Source organism: Gadus chalcogrammus, chromosome 11, assembly GCF_026213295.1.
Source record: "Gadus chalcogrammus isolate NIFS_2021 chromosome 11, NIFS_Gcha_1.0, whole genome shotgun sequence".
Taxonomy (NCBI): Eukaryota; Metazoa; Chordata; class Actinopteri; order Gadiformes; family Gadidae; genus Gadus; species Gadus chalcogrammus.
Window position 1 is genome coordinate 12371986 of NC_079422.1, and position 23574 is coordinate 12395559.

General features: G+C 44.4%; 1 protein-coding gene across 5 annotated transcripts in view; it reads left to right on the forward strand.

Moving 5' to 3' along the window:
• The window catches only part of LOC130391356 (neurocalcin-delta A), a 51023-nt gene that overhangs the window by 19699 nt on the left and 7750 nt on the right, over positions 1-23574 (forward strand). For 3 of the 5 annotated variants that reach the window (XM_056601447.1, XM_056601451.1, XM_056601449.1), the window contains one exon: positions 19020-19417. In XM_056601447.1, coding sequence (XP_056457422.1) covers positions 19040-19417 — 378 coding nt within the window. In that variant the 5' untranslated portion in view covers positions 19020-19039. Of the gene's footprint in view, positions 1-426; positions 763-19019; positions 19418-23574 lie in introns of those variants that run through there. The other 2 variants (XM_056601452.1, XM_056601448.1) reach the window with 2 other exon arrangements.

Consider the following 23574-nt stretch of genomic DNA (forward strand, 5'->3'; position numbering starts at 1 on the left):
TCATTGTCTGTAGCCCTAAGCTCTCAAGCTTGTATTGAACAAGTAATGCTTCTGTGTGTGTGTGTGTGTGTGTGGGTATGTTTGAGTGAATGTGTTTGTGTGCGTGCACGCAAATGCTCTCGCATGAGTGTCTCTGTGTGTCAGATGACCTATTGAAAATAATTTCGGCGCAGTGTGGCCGTTTCCAAGGCAACGTAGGCTTCACTCTCTTTTCGTCTCTACTTCTCTCCCCCTCGTTCATTCTCTATCTCTCGCACACAAACACACACACACTCACACTCACTGGCTCTCTGTCTCCGCTACCCTCCCCTCCGTTGCCGGAGAGAGGTCATGTGACTGTGCTGACGTCAAGCCGGGGAGGCGGCTGGGGGGAGTGGGTTAGTTTGTTACTCAGCAGCTGAGAGCAAAAACCTCCTCGTTGGCTGGGAGTCGCCGGGAGTAGCTTAGTCTCTGCTCGCTTCTGCCTGAACCAGTCGTTCAGCCAGTCAGTCAATCCAGTGCCTGTTGCTTCCTTTCTTATCTCATCTCCTGCTGGGGTTTTCCCTCTTGTTCCCTCCCTCCCTCTCTCTCTCCCTCTCTCTCTCTTTCTCTCTCTCGCTCTCTTTTCTCTTTTCTCTCTCTCTCTCTCCTCCTTCATCGGTTGCTGCTGCGTCTGAGCCGTTGCTCGCCTGTTGCTTGTCACGTTGGTGCTCAGACTTTAGAGGGAGCGAGTGTCGGGTGATGGGCTGCTGAGACTCCTATTAGACAGAGCCAACAAGTAAGGTAAGCTCTCTCTCTCTCTCTCTCTCTCTCTCTCTCTCTCTCTCTCTCTCTCTCTCTCTCTCTCTCTCTCTCTCTCTCTCTCTCTCTCTCTCTCTCTCTCTCTCTCTCTCTCTCTCTCTCTCTCTCTCTCTCTCTCTCTCGTATATATGCTCGTTTTCCTGTTGTGCACTGGGGCTGTAGCTGTTAGGTTTCTCGTGCTGCCGTTTCTCTATGAGCTTTCGCCTTCTGCTGCTTTTCCTTTCACATTGTTGCGAGAGTCACCGGCTTGTGCCAAAGGGAAGTGGGGTCCGTGCAAGATTCCGTGACTTGTGTGTGTGTGTGTGTCCTGGTAAGGTCAGGGGAAAAGTGAACACTAATGACTTTATTGATTCACAGCAATGACAACAAGAAGCTAATACAAGCAGTCTCATCTACCTTTTGCTACCCTTTTCACAGAAGAAAAACACACGTTTAGTTCTTGACATTAATTATGGGTCTGTTAATTATTGGCTTAATTGGATGCAGTGCATCCAACTAGTCGCGCAAATATACATATATATGACCATGATAATGCTGTGACATTCATGAATAAAAGCGACCATATGTTAAAATGACAGAAACAGCAAGTAACTTTCCCCTAATGATGATCTGTGGAAGGGGTCCATCACAGACTCATCTAAGTTAAATGTCCTCACCGTGTGAAGTAGGTGAACGCTAAGAGAGATCTTGAGATAGAGCAGGCACTGTAGACAGTGTAGGCTTGCTTAAGGGGGAGTGTTGTCGTGTGGGTGTTGGAGTGATGGGCAGCTCTGCATCCACACAGCCCCGAACACACACATTCTCACATAGCCAAAAGCATTGGTAATGTGTGGGGTGGAGTTGTGGGTTAGGTTTGGTGGAGGTGTGGGTTATGTTGGGGTGGTGTTGTGGGGTAATGTAGGTGTTGTCGTGTGGGTTATATTAGGATGGAGGTGTGGGTTATGTTTGGAGAGGTGGTGGTGTTGGTTAAGTAGGGGTGGTGGTGGTGTAGCTGGACAAAGCAAAGCCACAGCAGTTGATAAGACGTCTAAGACGATGGAGTGATGACTGCATATATGAGTGGGAGGGAGCATGGGGTCAGAGAGTGTGGGTGTTTTACTGGTGGTGGCTTTGGAAGATGGAGTGGGCTGGACCTCCCCCCTCGCGTCCTGCGTGCGTCAGACAGTATGCTATTCCACATATGTGCCAAGCATTGTGGAGGCTATGCTTTGGGTTCTGAAATATTAATCAAATATCTTTGTGTGTCTCTCTGTCTCTGTCTGTCAATCTTCTCTCTCCGTCATCTCTCTCTGGCTCTGTCTTCTTTCTCTTTCTCTCTTTCTCTCTCTCTCCCTCTTTGTATATTTCCCTAGCTATCTCTGTATCCCTGAGGGCTCTCCTTCCTCCTCTAACTTAATGATGCTCAGACCAGCCAAGAGCCTGGTCCCTATCATGACAGCCCATTACTTTTTTATTGCCTGCTAGTTACTTATGTACTACAGAGCAACCAACCATCCTAGCAGTAGTGGTAATGTACTGTATCAGTCAGTTGGTCTCAAGGCCAGATTACTTGCTTGTTTATTATTGAGTTTCCAGTGGTGCGTCAACGCATCATCACAGACCTTTTAAAATCATGTAAACACCGGGTCAGATACAAAGGTCAGGAAGTTATGTAATGCAAGAAGCCAGGGAAAGTTTCTCATCAGTGGTCATTAACGTTACCCTTGTGTGGAGTGACGGTTGTAAATAGCGCTTTGGCACGGTACATATTCTGCCGGTTACACATGAGCCCCGAAGTATTAAACGCTTAAAGTGCATCTCCCAGGTTTTTATGCTCCTGTCAACCCATCTATTAGCTACAGAAGAAAGCAATTGAGTTGTGTGTATCTAAAGGAATGGCATGCTTCCTGTTGGGAAATGACTTGCATACAAACCACAAAAGGCTATTTTGGTAAAAGAGAAAGGGTGGCGCATTATAGAGCTTATGTCTGTCTTTCCTTTTTATATAAATTAAAATGGATATGCATTATATGCATCTACGTTTTGCTTGTATTTCTCTGTTTTTGTGTGAGGATTAACGTGTGTGTTTATGTGTCCATACTCACCAGTGACCATATCCCTAGCTCCTTGTTTTTGTCACTGTGGACCGGCTGTGTACAGACACCATCTGCTGTGAGGAACACAGCTCTCAGACGTTACAGCTCATCCAATAACCGAGCATACAGCACTTTTGTCCATGTTTGTGTTTCTTGTCCACTTCTAAAGTTGTTTTGTTTGGTCCGGGCCGAGTCTGATACGGAGAGGAGTAGCATTTAAACCAAGCTTTGGTTGCTGTTGACCTCTCACTCTTCTGCTTTCATGCTGAATTTTTCCTTGATCAGGCGTGCAGTTTGGTTTGCAGCATTCCATCAGTGTTGCATAAGTCTCTGTGAATGGTGGCGTTGAAATGCGTGTTTTTACAAGGATTAATTAATTTAACTTGAATCCAGATGGTGACTAATCCTGGCCTATCAGCAATAATCCTTGTTAGTTATTAGTGTTACTGTAGTGTATACTACGTCATGCCCACATTTTATGAATACAACTTCTAAAATGTTGGCTCCAACCATAGCTAGCGATTGGCTATACACTCCAAAACATGTCTTGTGTTTGGTCTGGGGCCGATGCGTCTGCATTGACATTTAAAATCAAACCAGGTGTGAAACCCACGCTTTGCATCTGAACCCTTGGGCGGCTATTGTCGTTGCTAGAGGAGTCTGATTTGCAGCGTTCACACCGGCCCTCACAAAAACAGATCACAACCAAACTATGCCGTGTTTGTGTGTGTGTTTGTGTGTTCTGATACTGATGGTGATGTGTGTGTTTTCTGTGTATTTCCCCATGTAATGTGTTTTCTGATACTGGTTGTAGGTTATGTGTTCTGCTGGTAACGGTAAGTGTGTGTGTGTGTGTGTGTGTGTGTGTGTGTGTGTGTCTGTGTGTGTTATTCGCATGGTGTGTGTTCTGGTTCTGGTGATAGTGTGTGTGTGTGCTTGTGTTATTCTCATGGTGTGTGTTCTGTTTCTGGTGATAGTGTGTGTGTGTGTGTGTGTGTGTGTGTGTGTGTGTGTGTGTGTGTGTGTGTGTGTGTGTGTGTGTGTGTGTGTGTGTGTGTGTGTGTGTGTGTGTGTGTGTGTGTGTGTGTGTGTGTGTTATTCTCATGGTGTGTGTTCTGGTGGTAGTGTTTGTGTGTGTGTCCAGGCAGGAGCGGATCAGCCAGTAGTGAAAGAGCGCTGTAGCAGCGTGTGTGTGTGTGGGAGGTGATTAGCTGTGCTGTGCTGCTGCCATTGTGTTTTATCTGCTCTGCTCTTAGTACAGAGAAAAAAAAACGCTGCTTGTAGATCAGCTCTGTTCAGACGGTACTCGTGCACGCATGTGCATATATGTGTGTGTTTGTGTGTTGGATAGAAATCTTGTGTGTGTATATGTGTATGCCAAGTCTCAAGGTGGGCGGACGGGTGGGTGGCACAAGTGCGTGAGTGTGTGCTTTTCTATGTGGGCACAGTACTGAATGTGTGTGTCCCTGGGATATTTTTTCATATCTATACAGCAATAGGACATCTAGTAATGTGAGGGTTTGAATACCTTTAAAGCCAATTTACTGAGTCAACGTTCATGCAGATTTTGAATTAGGAGTTCACATGTTGACGTATTATCGGCAGTGTATCAGGGAAGGGACGCTGAAAGGGCTTCATTTTAAGATTGTGCTGTGCCTCTGCATGTGTGTGACAACGTCAGCTCCAGCATCTGTACGTTCTACTGCCAATCACACACAGACACCTAAGCAACTGAGTCCGGGTTTGCTGTATCAATGATCGGCATACTCTGGTATGTACCAGCAGCGTTCCCTGGTAGGTACCAGCAGCGTACCCTGCTGTGTACCAGCAGCGTACCCTGCTGTGTACTAGGGTTGGGAAATTTTTATTTTAAAATTATTGAATTGATCTTCTGTGTGTATTGGCCAATCTGATTTGTCTTGACACGATTGAGATTCAGCCTACGTATAATGTGCGCGCAAACTCACAGCCAGACACAAAAACTCCTTCTAATTCAAGAGCAGCTTTTCCTTTAATGACATAGAAAAGAAAGATTAGAAAGAAAATAAAACTGAAACCTATATTTCGCATGCTTCCATATTGTGTTATAATGCAAGCTGCATTGATTATTGCATTGTTCATAGAAAGTCATATTTGTGACAAAAGCTTTCTCTCTTGTGAAATATTAGATAAGTTAATTCATCTGTTGATGTCTTTAATGATCATTACAAAAGTAGGAAGTGATTAGCAAACTCTGAGTAGCAAACCCAGATCTAAACCCAAAAAGTCACGCATGGAAATGTACATAAAAAAATTGTTGCATCGATAATCGCTTCAGAATCGAATCGTTGACCTCATAATCGGAATCGAATCGTGAGGTGCCAAGAGATTCCCACCCGTACTGTGTACCAGTACATATCCTGGTAGGTACAAGCAGCGCACCCTGGTATTTACCAGCAGTGAACACTGGTGTGTACCAGCAGCATACTCTGATATGTACCAGCAGCATGTGTGTACCAGCAGCGTACCCAGGTCATCATGGTCCTTTAACATCCTGTGCTATTCTGTGTTATGAGAGTCTCATGGAACCCCAATGGAAAATGAACTGAAGGCAGTTTATGTAACTCCTGATTGATGACATTACTTTCAGGGGATTGCTGGTACAAAATGAGGAGGGAGAAAGCAATGTTCTTTTTTAGGTTCTGACTCTGGAAACTTATTTTATCAGGTGCAAATAGCTGCCCTTCCTTCTGTTACATTTTCAGTGCCTGCTAATCTATATCAAGGGGAGAGTGTTGTCCATCTCCCTTTGATGTAAAGGATTCTTCTTCTTTTTTCAGAACTATTTGTATTACAGTTCAAACAACATAGAATACAGTCCGTCTCGCTCATACAGTATGAAGTACAATCTTACATTAATGCAATGAATCAGAATCAGAATCAGAAAGGATTTAATTGCCAAGAAGGGTTTTACACCAACCAGGAATTTGGCTTGGTGAATAAGGTGCATACATTAAGACAATAACAATGAACAATGAACAATGAACAAACAGTGAGATATATATATATATATATATAACACACAATATAAACAAGCAGGGATATAAGTAATCAATTAAAAATAGGATAAAATAGAATTTTACAATTACTAACTTGATCCTCTGATCAAGTTAGTCCATCTTTAACATAGTTCATGACCAGTCTCCAGATATTTTCAAATTGTTTCTGTTTAGCTTTCAATATGTAAGTTATCCTTTCTAAAGGGAGGCATGACAACATCCGTCTGATCCATTGAGTTGTTTGGTTTATTAACCTTTTTCCATAACATTGCAATATATGTTTTGGCATACAGCAAGCCGAGGTCTATGAATGCTCGTTCATTTTTACTATAGTTGTGTTTTTCTGGGTAGAAACCTAACAGAAAAAGCTTAGGGTCTAGTCAATTTTGTTTTGAAATGATCTTCTCAAGTATTTCTCGTACCTCTTCCCAGAACGTTTTGATCTTTCTGCATTGCCATATACAATGAAACAATGTTCCTTCAAATTCCATTAAAATCAACAGGTGTCACATATGTCCATTTATCAGTTTAAGACGTACATTTATAGACTTAATGTGAGCACCAGCACAAGCTACAATCCGATCTTGATCGGAAAGATGCAAAAATCCCCCCCCAGGCATTCAACTTATACTGTGAACTTTCAGGTGAGTAAGATATCATCAATTTGTGATACTCTGATATAATACCCTTTTTCAAACTGTCTTTTGTCTTAATTTTTGCCAAATCTGCTTGTAGGGGTCTAGTAAGTGCATTGTCTTGATTTACTTTAACAAAGCTTCTTAGTTGTTGGTACTTGAGAAAGTGTTTTCTATCAAGATTAAATTTTGACCTCAATTCATCAAAAGACGTCATGACACCCGACTCTGTCGAATAAAGATCTTTTATCGTTTTGAGTCCCTTAGAGTTCCATAATTGAAATGTTGCATCCGATCTAGCTCGTATAAAGAACTGGTAACCCCATATTGGACTATATAATGATAATGATTTTGGTTCTTTTAAATATTTTTTTACATCATACCATATCATATGTTTTACAATTGGATTTTTTTGTTTGTTCTGTAGTTTTTTTCTGAGTATATGTATAAGGGAACAGGTACTTTTAGACCTTCGGATTCCATTTTCCAATGAGGGGTATCATTTGTTGAAAAATAGAGCATAATAGACCTCAGCTGCACAGCCCAGTAGTACCATAGTCATTTTAATCCCCCTCGATCAAATGGTAAATATAACAAAGACAAACAAAGTCTTGCCCTTCTATTGTTCCATATGAATCCAACAAATATTTGTTAAATCTTTGAAAAAATCCAAGATCTTGTCCTCCAGCGTTTTATTTTGTGACTCGAGCGTGTGCACTTTAGCTTGCAAGTCAACGACGTCATCCTCAGCACTTGATATACGCAGCTCAACCTGCAACACCCGTTCGGTACAGTCACTTATCTCCTTCATCATATTTTCTATCGCCTTCAAAACTGCATCAAATCTTGACGAAAACTAATTTTTCATAGAGCCTAAAACACTCCGTACTGCGCCTTCATTTTCTCCAACAAGTTCACCTTCTCCGCTGGCCTCCTCCGCCGCCATGTTGTCTTTGTTAGCTTGCTTTGCTTCGCTACGAACACGGTAGTCCGTTAACTTTGGCTGCGTAGGAGACACTTGGCCCATTTTTTTGTCACCCCTCGGCATCGCGGCATACACTCCAACACTGTTCGATAAAATGTTGTTGCAATGAGAGAGTTTTCAGTAGAAATTATAGTAGCAAAAGCAGAGCACTGTGAAACGCGTCTTCCTACATGGCTGCCATAACCGGGGGTCCGATGTAAAGGATTCTACTCTGTATTTTATACAAACCTATTAATTCCATATACATAATTTCTGCACCGGCTCTCCACACATAGTGGCCCACTGCAGACACATTTGGGTTGGTTTTAAGTTGGAAGATGTGTAAGCTGAGGGGCTCTAGTCTCTAGAACATATATCCGTCGTTGAAGGCTAAGGGCTCTTTAAACAAATGTTTAAGTCGTGCTTCAGGAGGTGATTAACAGTGTGACTCTATGGACCTCGAGTTGTGAGGTAGAGTGTGAGGAGTGGAAGGCTCGGAGGGAGCAGGACCAGGATCTATCATTACACAAACAGCTATCCACCAGATGACCGTTACCTGGAGTTGAAGTGAAGCACCCGACCGGTCTGCACCGGGGTTCAGAAGGCTTTGCTTGCTCGGGTTCAGGACGGTCACCACAGGGGGTTGTGATTGCCGTTTTTGAGAACCACAATGGGATTTCCTTTTTTGGGTAGTCATAACAACGTCTTAGTTGCTGCGTTAGTATCGGGAATTTTGCATTCATTCAACATGAGAGCCTGTCTTGATTGTGGGGGAAACGGTTGAATGACTGAATGATTTCTGAGGTTATAAACGGCGCTCAAGCAGCAGCAGCAGCAGTGTCTGAGAGGTCGGGCCCCACGTGGCTCTCGCTGATGAGCCCCGCATGGCGCACAAAGACATTAGCCCTGTTTCAGAAGAAATACGTCAGACATAATTCTTGACCGGACATTGAACACATTGTACGGCTGCCCTTTTACCCTGTTTAAATCAGAGTTAACACGCCTTCACGTGACCCTGGACCAGGAGTGTTCCCTGCCTGGTGGCGTGCGGTTTATGCAGATGGATAGATGGGACTTGCGCTGTTTCTTCAAACTATATTTTACTCAAACCTTTATTTCCTGTGTGCCGGAATAAATTGAGAGGCAGGAGAGAGGTTTGTCGGTATGCATAGACGAGGTCCAGGCCAGAAGAGTGGGGCGGTGCCTCGGTCTGGGGGGATAAGCCCAGCTAGGGAGCGATTCGCAGGGCCTGTCTTTGGCAGGGCCTGTCACTGGCAGTTTGAGTGGACAGCTGGTCGGCCAGACTCATTGTCATCCCCCCATTGGCCATTTCTATGTGAGGGTCAAAGGTCCCCCAACTCAGCCCCAACCCCACCGGGGTGAACCGGACTCTTAAAGGATTGCCTCTATTGTGACTATAGGGTTTCATAAATAGTAGGACACACACACACACACACACACACACACACACACACACACACACACACACACACACACACACACACACACACACACACACACACACACACACACACACACATTGGGCAGTGTTGTGAGGAGCAGCTCCCATGCATTGGTTTGGGAAGCAGTGGGAAACAGATGTTTTATTTTTAGCCTACACAGAGGAATGCACTTTCGCAGTGATGTCATGGAGCTTTTATGTGCCCTGGACTATGAACCCACAGAATGTTCAAAATGAAATATAATATCGGACAAAGAAAAATTGTTTATTGGTGCATCCCATGAAAATGACAAACAAAGTTATTATCATGAGCAATATATAACAGAAACGTGGATGGCTAATGTGAGTTGCCTTTCTCGCCAGTAGGAATTATGCTCTGTTACTAATTCCCATGAATTCACATGTATTTTTTATGTTTTTGGGATACATACAGATGTGGTGATAAAAAAGGATAAAAAGCATCAAATCCAAACATTGTTTTCAGCAGTTATAGTCTGAATACCGTATTGAATATACCTGTAGCAGTGTGTTTGAGGAATACACCAGCTCTGCAGGTATGCTAACTTCATCACTTAACACTCCTTAATAACCTGCTCATATGGGCCCAGAGGGATTTCCTATTCGGATTTTAATCTTCAGATTGTAAGGGGCGGTTAACTATTTGTAGTAGCATATATATTTTAGCACTTTTTTTCCATCATTCTCTTCATCACTTTTTTATTCAGTGGCAAATGAATATCTTGTTACTAATGTGTGTTTGTGTGTGTGTGTGTGTGTGTATCGGTGAATGCATGTTTTTTTGTTCGGTTGCATCTTTCAAAGCTATGTTGCTCTCCATTTAGGGAACACTGATCTCGTTTATCTTTGCGTATTTCCGTAAGGAAATCGTACTTGTTACGTTTTCATCAGTATTCATTCAAACTACAAAACTATGTATAAATTCCTGCCTTCCTGCAGTTTCCCTTACTCTCGATTCAAGCATAAATATCCTTCTTTTTATGTTTCTCCTAAGAAAAAACACATGGCAGCTATCACCACGCTTGCTGCGACCAGAGCATCTCTTATAGTGTGGGTTCAGCTTTGAACCGGTCCTCTGAAGCTGTCCTGAGAGCTGTCGTTAATGAAGAGGGTATCTGCGGGTGAACAAGTGCTGTGTCTCATACCTCCAAGTTTTGCCGTTGTTGTGCTCTCTTGTGGTACTGTACTTGCTGTGCGCTGGGGATCCATACATAGCGCCGCCCGTGATGTGGGCTTTAAATAGCTCTGCTGGCTGGGTTTGCAATGATGCAGGCGGATGGAGAATAATGTAGGCATGCTTTACACAAACAAAAATAAAAGCGTGTACATGCTCGTACCAGGCAGCATATGAGATGTAAGTGTAATACTCCTACGAGCGTATGCATCAATACTGCCACCCTCCCGTTTCCTCCCCCCAGACGCGCCTCATCCACAACCTTTTTTTGAATTACGATTTATTTTTGAATATTTATGCTTTATTATAGAGTGAGATAGAGAGGAAGGGATGGGAGATAAAGGGGAGGACATGCAGCAAATGACCACGGGCAGGACTCAAACCCGGGTCGCTGCGTTCAAGACTGAGCCTATATGGAACGCGATCTACCCGGGGAGCCACCGGAGCGCACACATCCACAACTTTTTAACTGTTGGAATCAGGATTTCTTAACCCTGCTTGGCAATTGGTAGACGATACGTTCGTCAGACCAATGCCATGTCAGTTTCGCTTGTGTTGCCATGTGTTCCAAATGTGATGCAACTAAGGTTAAACTTGGTCAGCTGATTTCTGTTTGTATGGTTCACCTTTTGACACCCTCGTAAAATCAGTTTCATAAAACATTGCGGAGAAGCAGCATCCATGCATGCCAAAAAAACATATATTCTTTTCTAAGAAAAACAAACTGAAGGGACTGAATGTGAAGAGTGTGAAGGATGATGAAAGTTATATAGTGTTTCCTCTCTCACTCACTCTCTCTCTCTGTAATGTTACCATCATCACGTGAATACAGAACGCATCGTACATGAGCCTGGCTTGCTAACAACTATGGTTTGAAGAAAACAAACCTGAATGTAGAGTGCAGCCGTGAGCACTCTATCTGGAAACACGACCCAAGTTCTCATGAAGACAGAATGCTTTGATCATAAAACGTTGAGCTTAAATTAAATTGCATCGCAGCACTAGCTTAGTTCAAGAGCATACGAATAAAAGCAATATTCTGGATGTCGTGATCACCAGAAATGAAAATAATCAGTCGTTATCAGTAGGTAACCTGTTTGTACCAGTGGGGGATCACGGCAATGTTGTTTGTGTAAGAATTTGCGATTTTGGTCGCGAATTGTCACTTTTGTCCACACTCGTATAAAGACCATACTTTGTCTGATAAATGTGTATAAAGCCTACGGTCTGTGCTTGCGGAGGGGGGAGCGGATCATCACCTCGTCTCTCATATTCACCCCGGCTAGGGATGTGCAGTCGCAACGCCCGGGGGGCCAAGAGACGGTTCTGACGTGGGAGAGACGCTGGGATTACTTGAATTGAGAGTGCGGGGGGTGGGGGAGAAACTGTAGGAAAACAGCAATAAAGCTACTGAAGGAGAGGAAAGATGAATGGCTGGCAGATGGAGGTGAGAGAGGGGGAGGATGTGAGAGGGATGGAAGTGTGAGGAGTATGCACGGTTACAGAGGCTGTAATCAGCCAGTTAAGTGAGACTTCTACACACTAATGAGGTGTCATCGCTCTCCTACAGAGAAACATCCAAACGCATCCAAAGTGTGTGTGTGCGTGTGTAATGTGTGCGTGTGTAATGTGTGTGTGTGTGTGTGTGTGTGTGTGTGTGTGTGCAACTAATATATTCTTGCTACGTCTGCAACATTTCTGGGATATTGAAGACAAAACCAGGGTCTTCATGCAGCACATCTAATCGGAACAATCTAGAAAATCCTACTGTGGTCGATGATGATTTTGTTTGTCACTCTCCACCTGCACATGGGACAGTTTCACGTTGAGCACTGGAGGGCAGCTTGGGGGTTCACCATGTAAGTCCCCACGTTTCAAAACCCTTGATTCCATCCTGTGGTCATTTGCCTCATGTCATTCCCCCTCTCAACCCACTGTGCATCTAAGCATTTCTGTCCATGAGGGCAAAAAAAACACACATTAATTCCCCTCACAAGTTTCATCATAGAACCAGGTTGCTTGTCGAGGGTGATCAGCAGAATGACAAGTGACAACTTGTTCCTTTTTGTTGTTTGTTCCATTATGCCATTTCCTGTTTCTAAATGTCTCTCTGGCCACAGGATGCAGAGTTGGTTTGTGCACATCCCCTGGGGCTCTACTAACGTCTTTGAAACTATCTGGAGTCTGCCCTGAAACTTATTTTTTTATTCAGTATTCCACTTTATCTCTTTCTCACACTATTATTACTGGCTTCCTGACTGTTATCCTATATTGCTATATTGATAAAAATGTGTTCAGCCCACAGGAAGCTCTGGTCTAGGTATCAGACGTAATGATGTCATCTTCCTAGTAACCCGAGTTTACGGAACACTCGATTTCCTTCATTTGGAGCCAGGTCGGCACGTCAGTTTGGCAAAAGAGTTGTAAGTGATCATGCTGATGCTGATAACTTCAACAAGCAACGGCTACAACAACAGACCCAGATATATGTCTCCTTCCTCCTGTGCAGTTCTATTTTACACTGCCTGGCCCCGGGTAGTAGTGTGTGTGTGTGTGTGTGTGTGTGTGTGTGTGTGTGTGTGTGTGTGTGTGTGTGTGTGTGTGTGTGTGTGTGTGTGTGTGTGTGTGTGTGTGTGTGTGTGTGTGTGTGTGTGTGTGTGTGTGTGTGTGGTGGGTGGTTAGCCGTCCGTCCAATTAGCTTGGTCCAATGATACGGTTCCAGGCCGGCAGAGGCTCCACCCACCCAGGAGCAAGACAGACGGGGAGCCAAACAAATTTGTCACGACCCAGGAGTACAAACCCGGGGTCACATCCTGTTGGACAGAGAGAGAGGGAGGGGAAGAAGAGCAGAGACTCCACACAGGAATGCACCCAGGGCCTGGTTCTCACATACATCCACCAAAATAGCTGTCGCATTTGCATCGGTTGAATGGAAAAAATAACATACAGAGCGTTTATCGGAAATTACGACTTCAAGGGGATTAATGGCCCTTCTCTGCTCCCTGAGCCTCATGCATTGGATGATTAACAGTTAGGTTGGATTATACAATTGCTGCACCGATAACGCAAAACTTTGGTCGGGGAGAGCCAAGCCTTTGGTGGCTTGGTCTGACAACTCGTAGCCTTTTTCTTGCGGGGGATTTTGATGGTTTGTTGGTCTCGAAGGATCGTCATGCACGGCTACGGCCCTCATCCTATCGGCTCTGTTTCCATGGTAACCTAACGAAGCGATACGCAGGGCGGTTATAAAAAACCCTGCATGCGCTTAATATGTAAGATAGATTTATACTGCTACCACGGCCATGGCAGAGGCTCGTCTTTCGCAAGAAGCAGACATTAACATAATAAATAACTACAAAACACCCTCTAGTGGACGTTTCTATGGAAACGTGCTACTCTGCGTATTTTACTTCATCTTGTTAGTCTATTGGGAACGGCTTAAAAGGTTGATGTAAAAAAGGGTCTGGGAGATGAATGACGGAGCACTGGAGCAGTGTCCTGTCGGGCGGCCTGTGGTCTGCAGGCTGTCAATGTGGTGCCGCATGTGGATCCGTTTAGAAGCTCGGACCAGGGAGAATCAGCACGGTCGTTGTGCATTCATAACATCTCACCTCTTTTATGTCTATTATGTCAGGGCTTTCTTTCTTTATTGTTGCTCTCATGCACAAACTCCTTCCTCGGTCCACTACTCCGTTTTTGCTCCTCTTTTGTTGTCCCTGGGCTCCATTGTTCTAGAGACAATAGACACCAGCCAAGCTGCGCCACACAAAGAATACTAATAGGAGGACGGATTCCTCACGCACAGAGAGGAGAAGAACACAGCACAAACCCTTAGGTTACCCTCACATACTTAAAACTGGTGTTATTTGTGCCCTGTGCAACTTCCACCATGGCCCCTGTTCCAATCCACTTAAACATTTTTGCTTCAATTTCTTGTATTGCAACGTCGAGAAGCAATGCGCCACACAATGACAAACGCTAGGCTATTTTTAGCATTCATTGGAGAGCCAAGGTTGTCCTCCTCAGTCTCATGTCAGTGAGGAGGAAGGATCTTGTCCCACATCTGGAGCAGCCCACAGCCCTGTAGGAGTGTTCAGCACTGTGCTAATGACAGAGGGCCGGCCCAAGCACTGGTGTGTTGCCCTCTAAGCCGGGTTACTGCTCATGGTTCATCACCAAGGGGAGCCCGGTTGGTCAGGGGCCAGTAAGAAGTCACTGTCCCGATCGGGCTGGCGCTTAAACATTTTATATATATTTAAAAACGAAAAAAATGTGCATGATAAAATCAAAGACCTCCAGTGTTCATCCATTGGAACAAAGCCTGTGCCAATGATGGCTTGTCATTGGCACGTGCCATAATATTGTGACACAGGCAGCTACAGAGATGGCTGTCAGCATGGGAGAGAGTCTGTCGTGTTGGTTTGAATAATGATTAAACATATCAGTCAAAAAGTATTTGGTTTTGTGTTCTGACGCTGATAAGAATTACTTTGAACGGTGTCAGTCAAAATGGTGGTCACATTTTTTACTAAGATCCCTGCTACCCATCAATGCCTGGGGCTTGGAAACAGGGAACCATTCTCTGGTACAGCACAACTGTAGTCACCACAGAGGGGTTTTGAACCCTTGCTGGATTAGCTGTGCTGGCTGTGATGTTTCTTCATCACAAAGAAAGGACTATTGGATAGATCCTGCCTTGCCCAATGCCCATAGAGAAATACACTAGAGGCTAGAGGAGGGGAGGAAACCCGTCTGGGGTGGGGATCCTTCCCCAGAAAATGTTGTGTGTAAGATTTTGATTCTTCTTTCCAATCCGCAACCACTGCCGTGTCTCTGTGGGCATCACAGGTGTTCACAGGTGTTGGAGCTCTTGATGCTATTTCTTCCAGTAGAAATACGGGAGGATTATTTACTTCATTATAATGAATGATCACAATGATAGGTATGCAGTGTATATGTAGGGTTTATATTTATTTATATATATGTGTGTGTGTGTGTGTGTGTGTGTGTATATATATATATATATATATATATATAAAAATCACAAGAAAACGAGACAGTGGGCTGTTCATCCACAGGTATACATATGTACAATGTTCTCTGAAGAGTGCATTCACACGCGTTTGTGAGTGCTCGCAAACAGACAAGCTCATCAATGGACCAGAGAGTCTTTGCAGGCGGTTTCCATGGTAACTCTCGTTTCAATGTCCTGACTTGAGACTGAATTGGTTGTCAGTGGGTGCTACAGGAGGAATGGGGAGGGAAGGTTGAAGGAAAATGTAGAAAAAAAAAAGCATACAGGGTATAATTTAGGTTGGCCTTGGTTTGTTGATTTGGCAAATTATGATGCAGAAGGAAGCCGGTATCTTGAAATAAATACAAGAAGCAAGAGGAAGTGTTAAGCCTTGGCGCCGACTCGCCGTGTGTGTGTGTGTGTGTGTGTGTGTGTGTGTGTGTGTGTGTGTGTGTGTGTGTGTGTGTGTGTGTGTGTGTGTGTGTGTGTGTGTGTGTGTGTGTGTGTGTGTGTGTGTGTGTGTGTTACAAATAACTGACTTAAAGCTCATTTTCTATTGTAATTTATATTGCTGAGATAAGGTAGGTGTTTGTGTGGGTGTATTCTGTGCAGAGGACAGCTACATGTTAAAGGTTTAAAATGCTTGGCTGGTGTTGAAAGGACTCATGGAAATACAAATCGGTCACTGGGATTGGACAGCTTCAGCATCAACAGGACAGTGGTCCAGTCTGAACAACATTGTAACGCGGGTCTCATTGGTTAACAGATTTATGAATCGACCATGACACTTCCAAATAGGCAACCAGTTCTGTGATTTACTTTCGGTCATGATTTCATGTTCAGGATTGAAAAAAAAAATAGCCATATATTAAGATATGTATGTGTATGTGTGTGTATATATATATTGATAGATTTATTTATTTTTAGGATTTTGTTTCCCGTATCTCATGTTCGTTATTGAAGATCGTGAAACTGTTGGAAAAGTAGAGGCTTGTTGCGTGGGGATATTTGAGAACCAATACTTCTACCTTATTGCCTCTTCTCAAGAACTGAAGTGCCTTAGGGGCTCCGTTATTATGTGTCAACCATTCCTCTGCCGACGGTTGAGCAAGCTGTGCCTACACAGCTCAACTTAATGAACCCATTTCTTCGTCTTCTCATCCTCACTTTATTGGCCCTGGAATGAAGGTTGCCCGCAGATTAAAAGCTTTCACGTCTCATGTTCTCGGCAGCTTTTCAAAGAATCCAAACCGTCCCAAATCTAGAATCTGTCCTCTCATCTCATTTCGGGCCCCGTAGTTAATATTTGATATCGTCATATCTCCTCAGAATGTTTCCACAGACAATTGGCAGCAATGTGGCTTTTATGTTTAGTTTACGCAGATAAAGACAAGGCCGTTCATCGTTCTTGGATAGGAGATAGCGGCCTATAATTTGATCCAAATAAACAAAATAAGAAGGATTCCTCCCATTCGTCCTGTGAGTGTATACAGACAGTACCCTCCCCTCCTCGCAGTGACGCTGATCCTCCACGTGGTTGCACTCAGGGCTTCCTCTGTTACCATTGTTTACCAGGGCTAAAAATGGACCGGTCATGTGGCATTAAGCTCAGCTGCCTGCTATGTGTTTTGTGTCTCTCAGGTTTTTCTGTACTGATTTCAGATGCAACCCCATTGATAAGCTGTAGCGGGTCCTCTGATCACCGCAGGGTGTCTGTCGTCTCTCTTTCCAGTGGCTGCCTTGATGGCATCTAGAGAACGAGAGGACCTGATCCTATCTCGTCTTTCTTTCTTCTCCTTTTTTTTTTTACCTGCCGTTATGTTTCCTGGTTTTTTTCTATGTTAAAGCTGCAGTGTGTAAGATTCAGGAGTTGTAAAAAGAGAGTCGAAAAAGGGCTTTGGAGAAGGGATTTTGGGACTCAAAGCTGAAGGCGATGCATAGGGAAGAGGCTCCAGTGTATAGAGAAAACTAGAATATACATCTGAAATGATACACAGAGCCAGCAGAACTCATGCAGCATAATACATCCATTTATTTTTTTCCTCTAAATCACCTTGAAGAAGAAGGAATGCTTAATACTGACACAATGATTTCAACGATTCATATTATATTCTACTATACTTGTTATTTGAGCCATACTGTATAGAGCAGTGATGTACAGAGAGAGCATACATGTTTTGCACACAATGGCAAGATAAGCTGTTCTACGAGAAAGAGTAATGGGATTATGCTACCGAGAGCAAAGGTGCTCTCGCTCTCTCTCACGCTCTCGCTTTCTCTTTCTTTCTTACAGGTAATTTGCACATACACGGCCTTAAGAAGCTGGTTAGCAATGGTGCCCAAGAATCCCCCAAAATTCCCAGAGCTCATTAGTTGTCACATTGAAATGCCCGAAACAACCAGTCTGCCCTTTCACAAGTGTCAACTGTTCCACGTGTGTGTATTAACCATCCCATAGAAACTTACAAACAGCAATGTGTTATTGCAGGACATGAAGACAGTTTTCTGAACTGTTTTGCAACCCGGGTCATTAAACCATGTCTTCATCAAACCATGTCTTTGATACAGCTGATAACAGTGCCCAGAAACACCTCTGACTGCCCCTAAAAGAGAGGCTTATCTTGACAGCTGGCTAATAGGCTGGTGAAGCCAGACTTCTTGTTTTGTTGGGGGTTTTATGGGATCTGAACGGTTATACTGTCATAGAATATACATTTACGTAGGTACTCTATGCGTCTAACGCAGTCAGTGTTGCTATTTAACCTGAAATATTCATCCGTTTTTCACACATGAGAGATTCACCCACCTTCTTCCGGTTTATACACTGGAACACCACATTAATTGTTACGATGATTGTCTAAAAAGTTGTTAAAAGATTTAACATTTTCTGAGGGTTTGTTCATGAATATAAAAAGGAATACCACACTTTTTCCAGCCTAACAGCAAGCAATTCATCTTAAACTTGTGAGAGTGTACGGAAGTGTTTTCATAGACCACTTAAATCCATGGGTGCCATATGGTGTGAAGTGCACTGCATCTGCCACTTCCATGGAACATGGAAATCAGACAGGTTTTTAATTGAGTCTCGTAAATTAGTTGAGGAAACGTTTGAGAAGGAAAGTTGTGTACATCCTTTATCCATACAATGGAACATCTGTTGACGTTACGAAGACTTTTAAAGATGTTAAATATAGGCTGTTCGGTTGGAGTATACTTGTGACAAGTATGGGTGTATAATGACTGATAATCATTTTGAATTTTGAAGGATGTTCAGAGTCCACCTCGACTCTGCATAGCCACCCTCCCCCTTCTGGCCACCATTGTACATTGTATTGTATTGTGTTGTATTGTATTATAGTACTTAACTGTGTCGCAACTGCAGTAGTTGCTACCATTGCTGTAATCACAGGGAATTGGTTAGCCTAGCGATTGTTGTACTTGCACTTGGTTCTATGAACATCCTTACTGTACCGACAGCGATATATTGTTGCACTTCTTATGACAAATGTACTTATTGTAAGTCGCTTTGGATAAAAGCATCTGCTAAATGCCCTAAATGTAAATGTAAATGGATAAAGTATCTAAACCGGCAGCATGAACGTATTCTCATTAGCAGCCTCTAGGGGCTTGAGTTGTAGCTACAGTTATGGTAACATTTTCCCTCCATAAAACAATTAATAGAGGAACATTCCCTGGATGGGCACCTTTTAATCCTTGAGGAACTTTCCAGTTCCTTTATTGATTTAATGGAACAAACACCTGCAGTCGAAAAGTGACAGTGCAACTAACCCCTTAGCGATGAATTGTTTTCCGTCTCCCGCTAACACAACTAATCCTCTCCTCCTCCTTCCCCCTCCAGCTGCCAGCCGAGCGACCGTCATGGGGAAGCAGAACAGCAAGCTCCGGCCCGAGGTGATGCAGGACCTGCTGGAGAGCACGGACTTCACCGAGCACGAGATCCAGGAGTGGTACAAGGGCTTCCTGCGGGACTGCCCCAGCGGCAATCTGTCCATGGAGGAGTTCAAGAAGATCTACGGCAACTTCTTCCCGTACGGCGACGCCTCCAAGTTCGCAGAGCACGTGTTCCGCACCTTCGATGCCAACGGCGACGGCACGATAGACTTCCGGGAGTTCATCATAGCGCTGAGTGTGACGTCGCGTGGCAAGCTGGAGCAGAAGCTCAAGTGGGCGTTCAGCATGTACGACCTGGACGGGAACGGGTACATCAGCAAGGCGGAGATGCTGGAGATCGTGCAGGTGAGGGAGTGGGGCTGGGGGGGGTTGATCTCTGTTGAAGTACTGTTTATCAGTCGGTAGGGACGGGAGTGGGCCGGGGGCTCACAAAGCCATATTGCGATTTGTGAAGACTAGGGTATTGTGATACTCTAAATGTTCAGATTCTGTTAATATTCTTTATTTGATTTTTAAGATTTCTTTTGTTGGATATATTTTTTGGTAACGTTGTACGTCAGGGACCACCATTGTTCTTCTACAAAATTTGCTGAACCAAATAGAACATAGTTAATGCGAATCAACCATAGGAAAATATAGTATGGAAAATCTCTCACAACAATGTATGTGCACATACATGAGTTGATGTCCTCAACTCATCACATTAAGGTGTAAGCATAGTGATCTCTTATTGTAGAAGTTTGGCATCATATCAAGCAGGTAGTAAAGTACAAGTTTTGTCAATCTGATGAACAAAACACCTTTTGGTTGTACAGAGTAATAGACTACTTATTTGGTGAGTGCACTTAATGAGTAGGGGGCTTGACTATATTTTAGAATGACCAACAGAGTCAAACTGCTCAAAAACCCTCAGATCACGTGATGTGTTGTACATGTTTGACTTCCTTGGTTGCAAGCTATTGATAGAGACAAAGGCCAGGATGGTGCTTGTGGGTGAGAACTTCATTATAGGCTTCATTCAATTATTGTTAAAAAACTATTCGGGGGGGGGAAGTTGCCTTTTAATGATAATTTCTGACACTGCAGTTCTGATTATGAGGGAGTTTCCCATGACTGGACCATGAAAGTAGCTAAGAATAAGCTCTATGGGTCTTGTGATGAATGCAGTGTTGTACCTACTGGGGTAGCCCTGAGTCATTTCTATTAGATCACACACACACACACACACACACACACACACACACACACACACACACACACACACACACACACACACACACACACACACACACACACACACACACACACACACACACACACACACACACACACACACAGTCCCACAGAAGTCTGTACCGACGTCCATGCAAGAATTTATGAGACACTGGCATATAAAGAGTATTGAAACTGTATCCATAACACCCTTTATGAGACGATGTGCCAGCCTTTAGCACAGAACCAGGAAGATGAACTAGAGAGTCATGGAGCGTTGTGAGTGTTCCTGGTTAATAAAAGAGACTGGTGCAGCATGATGGAGGGTTTTGATTGTGTCTGGATATTGCAGTGCGCCAGACTGATGCTTAAATGCCTGCAGTGTGGAAAGATTGACTTTTCTCTTGGGTTTGATATGAATACTATTGTTTAAACGCCAAAAGCATTACAGACATCCTGGAAATAATCCAGTCTTAATCCCCCAATCATTTTGGATGAACAGATATTGAATGGAGAACAGTACGTTTTTCATTCAATACCGATTTTTGAATAATTTAGGGTTTTCTAGTATCTAAATGCACAGTGAGTCTCCTTAGGTTGCTCTCCTGCAGTAGGCTCACCTGCGGCAGTTTAACCCCTGCAGTAGACTCAATTCCAGCAGGCTCACCAGCAGTAGACTCACCTGTGGCAGTCCAACCAGCAGTAGACTCACCTGTAGTCTCACGTGCGTGAGGCTAACATGCGGTACATTCAGCTGCAGTAGCAGTAAGGTTAGATAGCTGAGGGGAGGGACAGGGGGGGGTTTGCTATTTGAACGGGATGATGGAGTCCAAGTCCCCCCTGAAAGAGAGAACGCTGGAGGGATCGGGCTTGGTAAAGTGGCATTTCCTATGATGTTGTGCTTCATGTAAACACTATCATGTTCCTCTGTGCGTGTGTTTTTTCATTCCCTTTCATTAAATTTCTGTCTTAGGCTGAAACAGTTAGTTCGTCCCAATTCAGCTCCAGCCTTTTCTCTGGTTAATCAGAGAGAAGGGTGGCTCAAGTTAGCCTCCTTCAACAGCACCCGGCCCGGCCCCCCTCTAGGGGGCCGGGCCGGGAGGAACCGTCCGCTGGGAGGACCGGAGGTCGGATAGAACTAGAGGAGTGTTTCCTGTACAGGGGAAAGTAGGAAATTGCATGCAGGGAAGGAAGGAAGAAAACTAAAAAGGAAAGAGCATTTGTGGAGGAGGAAGAGGGCGTGTGCCGCATGGCTGGATAGGGGGAAGCGTGCGTGCGTGTCTGTGCGCGTGTGTGTGTGCGTGTGTGCGTGTGTGTGGCTGGGTTTGCACACATGCGCCTAAACATGGGAGTGCTCAACAGTGGTGTATGTTTTGCCAGCAACAAAGAGAAGCCAAGAAAAACCCCAAAGCAGGTCCCTACTCCCCTGGGGACAGTAACAACAAGTGATAAACTAAAATAGTCAGGAGGAAACCCCTCTGTGAGTCAGCAGTCCAGCAGCACATTGAGAACTGGACCATTGTCCCAGTAAAACATAACGGTACAGAAATCCATCCTTTTTTGGCAGAACATGCACTTTGGAACGGTTGCAGCTCAGCCCTCTCCAAACCATTACAGTGAATGGAGGAGAAGAAGATCCAGGATAATGTCCGCATTCACCATGTTCCATGTGTCCTAAACCAGAAGACTGCAAGGCGTATAAGCTTGGTGCTGGAGGTTCCTCCATTATTCAGCATGATGCTCAACTCAGACAGTTCCACTGGCCCATTTATTCAGATTCAAATCAGGACATTAATCAATTTCACCGGGAACGTGCTGGAAAACCAATGCCATAATGCTGCGGAAACACACAGAGGCCACATTACCCAGCATGCATTTTTGCTTATTATAAATGTATAACTCAAAGGACAAACTCGCGGCACTTTTGTTCCACAAACCATTGACAGCTGGCAAGCAAGCAATCGGCAGAGCCACTCAACGGTGTGTCTCATTCAGCTGGCACAGAGAGCCCGCAGCCCTCCCAGGTAGCCGTGATTCAGTGCCCGGCCTTTCACTGCCCTCCACTGATGCAGGCAGCCGACACGTCTCTGTCCGTTGACAAAAGCAAGGGAAAGAGGGAAAGAGACTGCGGAGCAGGGTTGTCAACAGGGCTTATTGTGATTCAAGTGGATAAAGGGATAAGAGGACACTACAGAGGTGGATTTGTTCCATAATGAGGACAGCGTGTTTATCAATGTAGGGGGTCTGTGTCTATCTATCTGACTGACTGACTGTCTGTCTGTCTGTCTGTCTCTCTCTCTTTCTGCCTGTCTGTCTGCCAGTCGGCCAGTGCATTGTGGTGGAAATTCGGTTTTGGCAACGTTACCCAGAATGAACTTTGTTTATTTAAGAAAAGAGTATAAATTGTGTCAAAGAAAAGTTGTCTCTGCGCAGAGAGGCCACTCCGGTGTTAAAGCAGGGAAAGGTCCTTGAGGGCACGGTTGCAGATAGGGATGCCACTACTCCCCTCTGCCATCCAAGGATGGAGCTCGTGGTATAGCTGTGAATAAGCCAGGCTGACTCAGTAGCCCCCCAAGGCCGATAAGCGCCTTGCAACTTTGAAATGGTCTCTATAGATAATGAGAGCTTACATTGTCTTATTGCTTGAGAAAATCACCATTACACCGTATGTCTGTGTATTTGTTTGTTCAGGTGTGTGTGTGTGCATGTTTGTGGTCTCTCTTTACATCTGTGTTTGTATTTGTGTGTGTGTGTTTCAAAATGGGTAATTCTTTCTTTGCAGGAGGTAAACTAGGCTAGGCTAATAAGCTCTTGAATGTCTGCTAATTCAATATCTACAGGCCATCACAGCTGCAGCTTTAAGGCTGCTCGAGCCGGTCAATGCTCGACTTTCACTGAAGCGCGAAATTGGCCAGATGCTTTTAAAAACCCTTTGGCAAAATATATTTGCTTCTGCTTGTTGGTGTGTGGATGTCACAGTGAGAAAGAAAACAGAGATGGAAATGAAGAGAGGGAGAGAGAGCGAGGGAGGGAGAGCGAGAGAGAGGGAGCAAACAAGGGGAAAGGTGACAAAAAGCCTGCTGTGCTGAAAGCAATGACTTTCAAAATTCCTGTGGGAGACGGTGAGATTAAAGCGACCGAGCGACCGGAGCAGCGGGGGGCGGGGTCCTGGGAGGGAAGAGACAGAGTGGTGACTGGTACGTGCCTCGTCCAGCACGGAGGACCAAACAAAAATCGCGTGGAGGGAAGCGTGCATGCGGGATAATGTGCGGCCTGACATTTGGAAGGTG